This window comes from Narcine bancroftii, chromosome 13, assembly GCF_036971445.1.
Source record: "Narcine bancroftii isolate sNarBan1 chromosome 13, sNarBan1.hap1, whole genome shotgun sequence".
NCBI lineage: Eukaryota > Metazoa > Chordata > Chondrichthyes > Torpediniformes > Narcinidae > Narcine > Narcine bancroftii.
Genome location: NC_091481.1, coordinates 57,798,012 through 57,811,034, shown reverse-complemented (window position 1 = coordinate 57,811,034; position 13,023 = coordinate 57,798,012). Strand labels below are relative to the sequence as shown.

General features: G+C 48.3%; 1 protein-coding gene across 1 annotated transcript in view; it reads right to left on the bottom strand.

The window, feature by feature from the left end:
- Positions 1-13,023, bottom strand: part of LOC138748722 (arf-GAP with dual PH domain-containing protein 1) — a 75,696-nt gene that overhangs the window by 35,070 nt on the left and 27,603 nt on the right. Inside the window, exons 5-6 of the mRNA XM_069909374.1 lie at positions 4,478-4,590; positions 48-194 (exon numbers count right to left, since the gene is read on the bottom strand). Of these exons, the coding sequence (XP_069765475.1) occupies positions 48-194; positions 4,478-4,590 (260 nt within the window). The remainder of the gene's footprint in view (positions 1-47; positions 195-4,477; positions 4,591-13,023) is intronic.

Genomic DNA, 13,023 nt, shown 5'->3' with positions numbered 1-13,023 from the left:
AGCTGGTGTGGATGATGAAGGACTCCCACTCTGGACACTCGTCTTACCTTTCCCTCTTCGTGGTAAACAAAAATGTTCCGTGTGCTGTTGTCCTTCAGGTAGGTGAGTTGAAGTCCATTGGGGTTCCCAATTTTGGTCGGCTGGAATGTAGCATTGATGCTGTCCACTTTAATCATCGCCTTGGGCTCTTTTGCCTGTTGAGGAAGGCAAGGGCGGTGATTTGCTGCTCGACCTACAACCTTCACCGATGATCCACCGGAGCCCCAATGTGCAAAGTGAAGATCACGGGAAACCGAGTCAGCGCACGGAAACGGATCCTGCAGCCCGATTCTGCCCATTGAAACCCATGCCGCCCAACTACACAAAAATTAAATTACCAAACCTCAAACATTTTTTGGAGGGTGGGAGGAAATCACGGACAGCGCCGGATTTGATTCACAGTCGCTGGAGCTGTAATAGCTCTGCACTGACCGCTACTCTACCGTGCCGGATAATATGACCCTCCAAGTCAGGTCCTTCCTGTACAACTGGAACACTACCCTCCATACACGTTGTCCTGGAGATAACTGCGGTGGAGAGGAGACTAGTCACCCACCTTCAATAAGCAGAATGCAGATTTGCTAAGATTGTGTGGAGAACGATGCAAAGTTCCTTTTTGCGGTTCATCCCCAGCGGCAGTGTGACAGATCCACGGGGCTGTTCCCGGGGTCAGACAGCCAGAATGGCCAATATGCCATCAACTCAGTGAAAGATGCGCTTTGGTCTGGCCGAAACCTCTCGGTCTTTCAGCCCACGGAGATGTCGGGAAGGGAACCCCACCAACCAGCACATTCAGGTTGCAAGGGCGTATGCTGAGGGACGCGCTGAGACCTGGTGCAGCCAACACGAGGGCGGTGTGGGGAAGGACCACAGTCTTGAGTTCTCCCATCACCAGGCATTGAGGGGCTGAGACCAAAGGGAAGCCCCTCACATAATAGAGGGGAGAATAACTACAGTGGTGACAATGGTGTAAAGAAAAATGAGTGTAACAATGTACAGATACGACACTAAAGGGTGAGAAGAAACTGAACAGTCTTCTTTTTGTCAATAATTTATTGTGAACAAAGTCATTTTTTGTTAAAAAAAACGGAACTCAGGTCGATGGCGTTGTTAAATTAAAAATTTAAAAACAATTTTTAGACATGCTTCCCGTGTTGCCATTTCATCCCATGAGTCCGTGCTGCCCATTTTACACCCAATTAACCTACACCCCCCAGGTATGTTTCAAACTGTAGGAGGAAACTGAAGTCCCCGTGGAAAACCCACGCAGACACAGGGAGAATGTACCAACTCTGTGATTAGTAAGGGATGACTTAAGATGGGATACGGGTGGAAAGAAAAAGTTTGAAAACCACTGTTTTAATCGTACCTGATTGACTCGTTATGTGCATGGTTTCACAACTCCAAAGGAAATGGGCCAATGACAATTTTTCTCAAGCAAAATATTTCAGTAACAATTGGGTCTAGAGCAGTGGTTCTCAACCTTCCCTTTCCACTCATGTCCTACCTTAAGCAACCCCTTACTAATCACAGAGCCCCAATGGCATAGGGATTACTTGAAGTGGGATGTGAGTGGAGAGAAAAAGTTTGAAAACCATTGCCGATTTCTCTCATGTGATTCTTGCCATTTTTACGTCCGTTAAATATTTTAACTGTGACACATTTTTATTGAGTGTACTTCAAGAGCTCCGTATCGAAGAAAAGATGTGCTGCCATTGGAGAGGGTTCTGAGACACATAACAAGAGCGATTCTTGGAATGAAGGGATTAGCCTATGAGAACGATTGACGGCTCTTGGACTGGACTCCTTGGAGTTCAGAAGAATGAGGGGCGATGCGAGTGGAAAGAAAAAGGTTGAGAACCAATGGTTTAAAGTGAAGGAAGGAACAATTGCTATTCAGTTGGAAGGCATCTGTCGGAAGGCGGAGGGTGGGGAGGCAGAGGGAGGGGCACAGGACAATAGGCAAGAGGTTAACTGGTGTATTTTGACGTCATGAGCTCGTGGGCTAAATTTAACGTAGTGTAAACACAAGCCAGTGTGGATTCAGTGGGCTGTAGGACCTGCTTCTGGCCTGCACGACTCCATCAGGCGAATAATGTGATGAGGAGAATGGGGGTAAAGGAGAGAGCAAGTCTCTTGCCTTCACTCACAGTGCTCCACTGTGACTTCCTGTATTGAAACCGCATATTTTCATTGGTTTGAGGAACCATGAGTCATCCTTTCTTCCGAGGGAAGTTAGGCTGACGGAACAGCTGAAGTCATTCAGGGAGGATTCTACAAGTGCCGGGTCACTGCTCCTCCCCCCGCCAACCGGGTAATTGCAAGCCAATTGTCAGCGACAGCATGGTTTGCGTAACACTGTTACAGGATCAGAGGCCCGTGTTCGAATCCGGCGCTGTCTGTAAGGACCTTTTACGTTCTGCGTGGGTTTCCTCCAGGGTCTCCACCCTTCAAAACGAACCAGGGTTTGTAGGCCAATCAGTGGCAATTGGGCCGCATGGGCACATGGGCTGAAAGGCCAGACATGGAAAGAACGTGCAAACTCTCTACAGACAGCACAGGATTTGAACGTCCAGTTTCTGTCACTGTAATAGCATTGCACTAACTGCTATGCCAACCCAATATAAAATTCTTAAAATACACCCGCATCGCTTCTCACTTCCGAAACATGGCAGCCTGGTTCCTGAAAGATGCGATGGGCAGGCGGGGAAGCTGGATTTGTCTCCCTGAGAAGGGGCGAGGCCAAGGGAGATTTAATTGTGGGGTACAAAATTACAAGATGCAAGAGAAAATGAGGATCTAGTTACCTCTCAATTGCCCTTCCTTCTACCCCTAATGGAGGGGTCCAATTGTTGTAAGTTCAAAGGGGGGAGGACAACTTATTTCCCTTCCACCCAGGAGGGTGTTGAATCTAGAACTGACTGCTTTAAAGCAAGATACTTGAACCCTTATCACATTTAATCATTATCTGTTTAGCCCCATATCTCCTTTCCCCTACCTCTCTCTCCCCTTCCCCTTTCTCTATATCTCCTCTCCCCCAGCTGTCTGTCTGTCTCTCTCTCTCTCTCCCCCTTCCACTATCTCCATCTCTCTCTCTCCCTTCCCCTATCCCCATATCTCCTCTCCCCCAGCTCTGTCTGTCTGTCTGTCCCTCTCTCTCTCTCCCTCCCCCTTCTCCTATCCCCATACCTCTGCATTCACCCAGGCCCAATCAATTCTCTCCTGACCTCCCAACCTTGACCACCTGCAGCCTCTTGCCTGTGAGCCTGTGCTCCTCCCTCTGCCCCTTCTTCCCTCCTCCCCCCCCCCCAACCTTTATATTCGGCCCACCTGCTCATACCTTGACGAAGATCTCAGACCCGAAACATGGGTTAAACGATTATGGATGCTGCGGGATCTGCTGAGTTTCTCCAGCTCTTTTGTGTATGGATGCATTCTTGAAGAGCTCTGAGCTGCAGCCCAAGTGCTGGATGGTGGGATTGCAACAACATGGGCCAAATGGCCTCCTGATACTAGGATCCGTGGGGAAGAGCTAACCAGTCTCAAGACTGTGGTAGAGGTGAGGCAGTGAAAGGGAACAAATGCTCCAACCCTTTGTTGAAGGGGTGTTCCAGGATTGTTCGTCCCCCTCATGTGTGCAAACAGTCCCAGTTGACTGCCAACGCAGTGGGAGTCTCAAGCCTGCATTAGATACTCATCTCCCTGCAACAGGACCTGGACTCGTGGCCTCCTGCCTCGGGAGGTGCAGGATGAGCCATCCCAGGCTCTCTGGGTTGCTGTTCATCAGTGTGATGAAGGATTCCGCTGCCTGGTACTCAGTGCTGAGGGCTACTTGTCTAATGGCCAGGGAACAAAGAAACAGTGCGTGAAAATAAAAGCACACTGTGATGCTGTTTCAAATCGGAAATAAGGACGGAAAATGATGGGAACACACAGGAGAGAGAGAGAGGGAGAGTAAGGGGGCATGAGAGAGAGAGAGAGAGAGAGAGAGAATGAAAGAGCGCATGCAGAGAGAGAGAGACCGAGAGTGAAAGAGAGCATGTGGGGGTGGGGGAGGGGGGGGAAGAGAGAGCGAGACAGCGAGCGAGGAGGGAAAAAGAATGAGAGAAAGAGAGCACAGGCAGAGAGAGGGGAGAGAGAGAGAGAGAGAGAGAGAGAGAAAGAGCATGAGAGAGACAGCGAGAGAGCAAGAGTATGTGAGAGAGAGAGCACATGAGAAAGTTTCTGGTCCAAATTCTGATACAGGGTCTTTGACCTGAGACTGTTTCTCTCTCCCCAGACGTAGTCTGACCTCGAATGTTTCCACAGGAGCCTGACACTACTGGGGTGGGGTGGGGGGGGGGAGTCCCCTAGAACCCACTGTTCCCTCTTCCCCAATTTCCCCCCCACTCCACAACCAATCCGACTGCTGAATACACCCAGACACGGCACGACCTACGTCATTCTTCGTGAAGTACTTCAGGATGCCATCAGCCTCTGACAGGACGAATTTCCTGTTGAGGAACTGCCCGTTATCCCTGCCACGTTTCCATAGAAACCCTTCTCTGTAACCTGGGGGCAGGGAAAACAAGACAACCAGGACATTATTTCAGGAGAAAGAGAGCCACCTGTCACGTCACTGCACATTTACCAATGAGACCCTGGGGTCTCCTGGGGAAAACTGATGGACTGTGGTGGACTAACTAGCACCTGGGTCCCTGTGCTGAATTTTAGTAAGGCTACCCCTGACCTTGCATCCCTGCCCCACCCTTCGTTGAATAGAATAAAGTGGTTAAATTACATTAAATAACTAGGAGTCTTCAAAGTGGTCACTATCAACCCTTGGGACTATCCAAGGGGTTGAAAAATGCCAGAAGGTTGGGGGGGGCGGGGGGGGTCATCGATAAAAGCTGGAGGTCAATTAAACTTTTGGGGTCAAAAGAATTGTAGAGCCAGACTTCCCCGCTCCTGCCGGGAGCCCAACTTCCCCACTCCTGCCTGGGAGCCCGCGTCCCCAACTCCTGTCAGGCACCCCTCCTTTCCAGGCCCCTCGGCTTAAGCCTACTCAGCCTAATGGTTCATCTGTCCCTGGTGACAGGATCTCAAAGTCCCCGAGAAGGCCAACATCCATTGTCTATCCCTAATTCGTCCTGGAGCTTAGTAGAAGATTGAGAACACAAGGATATAGGAAGTTGGCCCTTCGAACCTGCTTCACCTTCAATAAGATCATGCCTGATCTGGCCGTGGTCTCTGCTCCATTACCAAACTGTTCCCCACCACCCTTAATTCTCCTCTTAAAATAAATCTTAAATACCATTAATGAGGCGGACTCTACTGCCTCCTTGGGCAGAGAATTCCACAGACTCACTCGTCTCTGAGGAGAAGAGTTCCTCCTCCTCATCTCCGTCCTAAATCTACTCCACGGAAACCGAAGGCTGTGCTGCCTCATTCTCATCTCACCTGCCACTGGAAGCCATTTGCATTCCTTCTTCTGCAGAGGGTGGAGAAAGAGAGAGGGAAAGAGGGAGAAAGAGAGAGGGAACTGAACGATGTGGGGAAGGAGGGGTCTGGAGGGGGACAGGGGTGTTGGGGAGACAGGAGATAGGGGATTGGGGAGACAGCTGGGTGTGGGTTCAGAGGGAGATAGGTAGACGAGGGCAGGCCAGGGGATGTACACCATAAGGCCACATGGGAGCAGAAGAAGGCCACTCGACTCACCGCGTACATTTGACCATTTCGTCGTGAGCTGATCCATTCTCCCACTCAGCCCGACTCCCCTGCCTTCTCCCCATAACCATTGATACCCTGACTATTCAGATACCTGTCAATCTCTGCTGTAAATACACCTAACAACCCATGGTAGCAAATTCCAGAGGTTCACCACTCTGTGGCTAAAGAAATTTCTCCACATCTTTGTTTTAAATATGCCATCCTTTAATCCCTCTTGTCCTGGGCTCCCCGACCAAGGGAAACAACTTTGCCACAGCTACGTTGCCCAGACCTTTCAATGTACAACATGCTTCCATGAGGACCCCCCTCATTCTTATGAACCCCAGGTAGTACAATCCAAGAGCCGTCAACTGTTCCTCAAGCTCTAACCCCTTCATCCCAGGAATTATTCATGAATCTGCTCTGAACCCTTTCATATCCTTCATTAAAGGAACTTGTTCTCTGTACTCCAAGTGAGGCCTCATAAAGCCTCAACATCACAAGCCTGCTCTTACATGCTATTCAATGTAGGGGGTTGGGGGAGGGGTCAGAGGGAGAGAGGAGGATTAGGGCAATTCAGAGGGAAAGGTGGGGAAGGTTAGAGGGGGTTCAAGGGATGCATTGTTGGGGGGGGGGCTAGAGGGAGGGTTCGTGAGTGCTTGGTGTACTGGTTTGACCAAAGTCTTTGGCAGCAAAGCCCCAGGAGATGGTGACTTGAGTGCAGAAAGCATTTCTTTGCAAATTCTTCGGAATCCAGTTCCTCTTTACGAAAACCCGGTGCTAATTTCAATTACACTGCTGGCAGCCTGACTTTCTGGTAAGTTTGCTGCTTTTAAAAGCTGTGACTAAAAATACTGATCCTCTCTGTGTCAGCTCAATCAGCCAAGAAGAATAAATTCAGAGAAAATGAGAAAGCAGAACACATAGGCTCGGGGCATTCAGGACTGAAATAATTTTCTGTTCTAGCTGCTGGAAGCAGCAGTAGGTCGAGAGGATTCGCCCAGCTTCAAAGGACAAGGAAAACTATTTTTGTCCATCTTCAGTGGTGAAGCCAAAAACGCATTGATCACGGAGCTGCCCTCAGGAAGGTGAAGGCACGGTCTTGACCCACTTGGCAGGCCAGGTGAAACAGATTGGATTGCACTGCAATTTGTGGTGACAAGACTACATGAAGAGCTGGCACAGACCTGGTGGGCTGAATGGCCTTCTACATTGAACGAAAGGAGGGATGTTCATCAGAAGGGTGAAGCATGGCCTCCCTAGGTGTAATGATTGTTCTTTCAGGAAGAACTACTTTACGTGGGTTTAGCACTTAACCGGTTTTATTTTCCTTGAGCTGCTGGAACCGATGTCCAGCGGCAACATCTGCGACTCCTGATATATATTACTTATGGTATCCAGCTAACCATGTGCATTGCATGCTGGGAACTGTAGTTTTTATTTACGCACATAATAACATATCTTTCCACTTTTAAAAAGAAACAAACGCATTACTATACCTACTTAACAAAAGTATCTACATTCTGTGGCCAGTCCCTTTCCACTCAACAGTTTTCAATCAGTCTCTGAGGGGATTTAATAGTCCTTTTAAACACGACCCAGTCCTCATCGAGGGCTCAGTAGTGCAGAGCATCAAGAATTTCAAATTCTTGGGTGTCAACATCTCAGAGGATCTGTCCTGGAGCCTCCACGTCGATGAAATCACAAAGAAGGCTCGCCAGCGGCCATACTTGGTGAGGTGTTTGAGGAGATTCGGTCCATCACCGAAGACACTTGAAAACCTCTGCAGGTGTACATCCTGGCCAGTTGCAACACTGCTTGGTATGGAGATGCCAATGCTTAGGTCAAGAAAAAAAATACTCCAGAGGGTTGTTAACTCAGCCTGCAACATCACAGACACCAGTCTCAAAAAAGTAGCCTTTATCCTCGAAGACCCCCACCACCCAGGCCAGGCCCTCTTCTATCTGCTGCCATCGGGGAAAAGGTACAGGAGCCTAAAGACGAGCACTCAGCGACACAAGGACAGCTTCTTCCCTGCTGCCATCGGGTTCCTGAATGATCAATGAACGAAAGACGCTGCCTTACTTTTTGTGCACTGTTATTTTAATTTTTTTAATAATAATTTTGTAAGATGAATATTTGCTCTTTGATTCTGCTGCAAAGCACCACATTTTAAGACTTGTTCACGACAATAAATTCTGATACTGATCCATAGCCTCCACATCCTTCCTGCAATGAGGCGACCAGAACTGAACACAATATTCTAAGTGTATAGAATTATAGAAGTTTAAGTTTGTAGAATTGGAGCATTACCTCACGACTACTTGATTCTGATCTTTGGTCTGCTGTGTGTTTCCAATGGTGTTCAGCTTGCATTTGCTACGTTAAACCCTGAACCACACGTTCCTTTTTTTCCTGTCCCTTTTGTGAACTGACAGGTGACGGATCACGACTAAGTTTGGAGCTTGTGGTCGTAGATCCACGTGGTTCCTTCTCAGAGGTGTCCCCCCTCTGTCTGGATCTGATAGGAATGTGGATTTCTTTCCTCTTGCACATATCCTAGCAAGGCCCAAGTGACAGAATTGTGAGCTCGGATTTGCACCGGAACTCCACGCTTCAGGACTGGTCAGCTTTTTGCTGTCTTATCACGCTACTGTTTCTGTTTTACCTTCTCTTGCACTGTAGCCTGTATGACCTTGACTGCTGCATTGGAAGGTTGGTCCGTATACATCAAGCCATCAGCATGTGGACTGGAGTAGTGGCCATTCAGTAGTGGCCATTCAGTAGTGGCGCACTTCTGTAAAACACTAGACCTGCGGAAATCCTCTCATCCATAGATAACAGATTCACCTGGGCTCCAGTTAAATGGAATCACTGTCACAGAGACATTTTGGGAGCAACATTTTGTCGTGAATCCACGAAGAATTCCTCCCTTTCTTCGTCCTTTCTCGGTATCCCCTGCTTTGCAAAATGATTCTTCTTTCCACAGTTATAGCAGGTCTTTCCATAGGAAGGACACACCTTTGAAATATGTCCACTTCTGCACCAGCTGCATCTGCTGTTTGAGCTGACCGCTTTGATGTTGCTTTGGGAAACTCCTGGTGCCCCGCTTCTCTATTTTCATCACTGGGTGTAACACTGTTGTGTTTTTCCTGTGCAGCGCCTTATCTTGCGCTCATGTGGTCTCTGCTGCCCTACACATATTCACAGCCTTTTCCAGAGTCAAACCTTTTTCATGCAACTAAGCTCATTATCTGGGATTCAGCAAACCATCCTGTCTCTAATGAGTGAGTTTTCCAAATCTCCAAATTGACAGGACCTGCTCGTTGTGTGAAACTTGGCTAAGTATTGGTCATACCTTGTTTCTGGTCACAGGAGAAAACCTTGAATCTCTCAAACGTGACGTTTTTACTTGGAACAAAATACTCATCAAATTCTATCATCACCGTCTCCAAATGGAAAAAACGCTATATATGACCAAGGCATCTTCACTCATTATGTGCAGAAACATAGATAGATGCTTTCCATTTTCCATCGATCTCTCCCATTCCACCAGCTTCTAAATAAATGCTGAATCGCTGTTTGAAGCATTTCCAAATATCAGATAAATTGCTGGTAAACTGCATCAGTGTGGGAGGCCTTAACCTATCGATGCTTATGAACTATTGTCTTCTCTTACTCAGACACTGTTATGCTTGTTCTTTCAAGAAGAACGACTGTATGTGGGTTTAGGACTTAATGGACTTTAGTTTCCTTGAGCTGTTTCAAGCGACTTCCAGCCACAATGCCCATGACTGCCTTCATATACCACTTCCAGTTTCTGCTGAACTGCACACATTGCATGTTGGGAACTTAGTTCTTATTTCCACACATAATAACACAGTGGAGATGGGGGGGTCACGTATAGTCCCAGAATTGCTCTGCTTGCTGTCTCCAGGAGCGTCCCTGGGCAGCCAGGTCAGAATCAGAATTTATTGTCATGAACATGTCGTGAAATTTGTTGATTTACGGCAGCGTCACAGTCCAAACTTTACATAAACCACTTTATAAAATAAATAAAAATAGTGCAAGAAAAAGAAAAAGTCAAAATGAGGCCACGTCTGTGGTTCACTGATCATTCAGGAATCTGATGGCAGGGGGGTAGAAGCTGTCCTTGTGCCACCGATTGCTCGTCTTTTGCCTCCTGTACCTTTTCCTCAATGGTAGCAGAGTGAAGAGGGCCTGGCCTGGGTGGTCTTTGAGGATAGCAGCTGCTCTGTTAAGGCACCCCCTCATGTCGATGTCCTCGACGGAATGAAGTCTGATCTCTATGATGTCGCAGGCCAAGTTAACAAACCTCTGGAGTTTATTCTTGTCCTGAGAGTTGGTGCCTCCGTACCAGGCAGTGATGCAACCAGGCAGAATGCTCTCCACGGTACATCTGCAGAAGTTTACGAGAGTCATCAGTGATGTACTGAATCTCCTCAGACACCTCATGAAGCATAGGCGCTGGGGAGCCTTCTTTGTGATTGCATTGACACGGAGGCTCCAGGACAGATCCTCGGAGATGTTGACACCCTGGGATTTGAAGTTCTGGACCCTCCCCACTGCTGAGCCGTCAGTGAGGACTGATTTGTGTTCTTCTGATGTCCACAATCCTCTTGGTTGAATGCAAGGTTGTTGTGGTGACACCATTCAACTATCTCCCTTGGCATTGCTGTCTGTGATTCCGCCGACAACCGTGGCATCATCGGCCTTGGAACTGTGCCTGGTCCCACATTCATGGGTGTCGAGTGAGTGGAGCAGTGGGGCTCAGCACGCACCCTTGAGACGAGCCTGTGCTGATCGTCTGCGTTTCCAATTCGTACTGACTGTGGTCTTCTGATGAAAAGGTCAAGGATCCAGTTGCGGGGGGGGGATACAGAGGCTCGTTGACCAGCACTGAGAGAATGATAGTGTTGAAGGCTGAGCTGTAGTTGATGACGGACAGCTGTATGTATATAAGTGTTGCCATTTTCTAGGTGATCCAGAGCTGAGTGGAGAGCCAGTGATATTGCGTCTTCTGTGGAGCGATTGTGATGGTAGGCGAATTAAATTCGGGTAGGATCCTGCCCACCTGCATTCGGCGGGCCAGCGTTGACCCTCTCATTGGCGGCAGTGGGGAAAGAGTCGCAAGTCATTAGCTGTGAATGTAGAGGCCACTTCCCCCGGAAATATCCTCCGATGAAAATGTGAAAGACGGAGAGACTGGTGCACGAATCCCAACCTCTGCCAGAGACTAGAGTGAAGCCTTCACGTGACCTTGACAAATTCCATCATCACCAGGGGATCACACCTACTCAAACCGACTGCCCCAGAGCCTGGGAGGCCTCCACAGGAGCTGAACTCCACGCCTTAATTCTCCGCCACATGCCCATCTCTCTATTCTCCTACGTCATCCTATGTAGATCAGCATCGGGTGGGGTCGGGGGCATGGTTCACGCAAAGCTCTTACAGCGCCAGTGACTAAGGTCCAAATCTGAAAGAGGTTTGTACACTCTCCCCATGTCTATGTGGGCTTCCTCTGGGTTTTCCGGTTTCCTCCCACTCTTCAAAACGTACGGGGTGGGGGAGGGGTGTTGTGGTCAATTGAGTGTAATTTGGCAGCACGGGTTTGTGGGCCAGAAGGGCCTGTTACTGTGCTGTAGGTCTAAAAACATTGTGAAGGAACAGCACCTCAACTTCTGACTGGATCTGTCACACCCTTGTGGGCTCAACAACCTTTTCATTTTGAATATTTTATTTATAGAATTTACATGTCAAACAAATTCAACAACGCAATGCATTTAACAACAATCTTTCTTGTTGACTATAATTGTAAATAGCCACCCCCCCTCACCCTTTGATAAAAGAGAACAAACGAAAGAAAGAACAGGTGTAAGAGTAAGGATAGAAAAAGAACAGAAATAATAAGAAGAGATTTGCCAGGCACTTTCTCAGGTCTAAAAAAAATTATCTGACTTTTCTGGATCAGTAGGGGAGGGGGGTAAAGTTGGTGGGGGGGGGGGGTGGAGAACAGTTCAAGATTAGTCCCGACATGTCGTAGGTACGGCTGCCAAATATCCATAAATACGTCATACTTATTCCTCAGATTAGAAGTGATTTCTCTCCAGTTTTGCATTTCCACATTCCTAAATGAGAATCAAACTTCAGGGCTCAACAACCTTCAAGAGCTTCAAATTCTTTTGTCAAAAAAAGTGCAGAAATGCCAGAAATATTCATTTCAGATTTCCTGCCTCTGCAGTACTTCGTTAACTTCCAACAATGATCCTACCACTTAAGGCGACACCATGGCCGCCCTTCGCAACTCCCCACAGGGCCTCACAAAATGAAGGACGAACACAACGATCCAGCAGGCTGCACGAGGCCCGCAGCGCTACCCTCCAATTGGCCACAACCAAAAGAGCTTAACTGGCCTATCAGGGAAAGCGGATCACAAAAACCCCAATCAGTGCTGAGAGAGTTTTGACCACGTCCCTCAGCTTGAGAATAAAAGCAGGGCTGCAAGCCCAATAAAGCTCAGTGTTAACTACACTCAACTGGGGTTCACGTCGATCTTTCTGGGAATAGCGTGTTCTTTCTGAGCTAACCTGCTTGCAGCTATAACTTTTGCTGCATAGACCCATAGCTTGTAGCAGCGAGCTACAACACCTCCTTTAGGCTGATCTATCCCTTATTTTCATTGTCCTTTTTTAATTCACTTGCCTTCCACCCTTACGAACAACTAACATTTCCTCCTGCTTCTTAATTCCCGGGTCCTCCCGAGGTTCCCCAGGTCTGATGTGAAACATCAATGATCTGAAAGATCAAACTCTCCAGGGAATTAAAAGCGCAACCCTGGAGAAACTCGGCAGGTCGAACCGCATACTTTATGTAGCAAAGATCACCCACATTTTGGGCTTGAGCCCTTCATCGCGGTATTTGCAAAATGTAGGCAGGTGCCTGGACAAAATAGTGGGGGGGGGAGGGGGTGGGGAGAAGGGGCAGAGGGAGGAGTACGGTCTCACAGGCAGGATAAGGGAGGGAGGGCACACCAGCAAACGGGGAGGAGGGGGAAGAAGGGATGGCTCTGTGAATGGAAAGCATTGGAGAGCTGGAGGAAGGAAGACAGAGGGATAGGGGAGAAGAGTAGAAACCGGTGAATTTGATCCAGTTGGAGGTGTTGCTCCTCCAAGTTACAGGTAGACAGAAATGTCAGCGTGGGAGTGGAGAAGTGGGGGGGGGGGGGGGGGGGAGGGGGTGGCACAGTTGAAATGATTGCCTACTGGGAGATCCCTG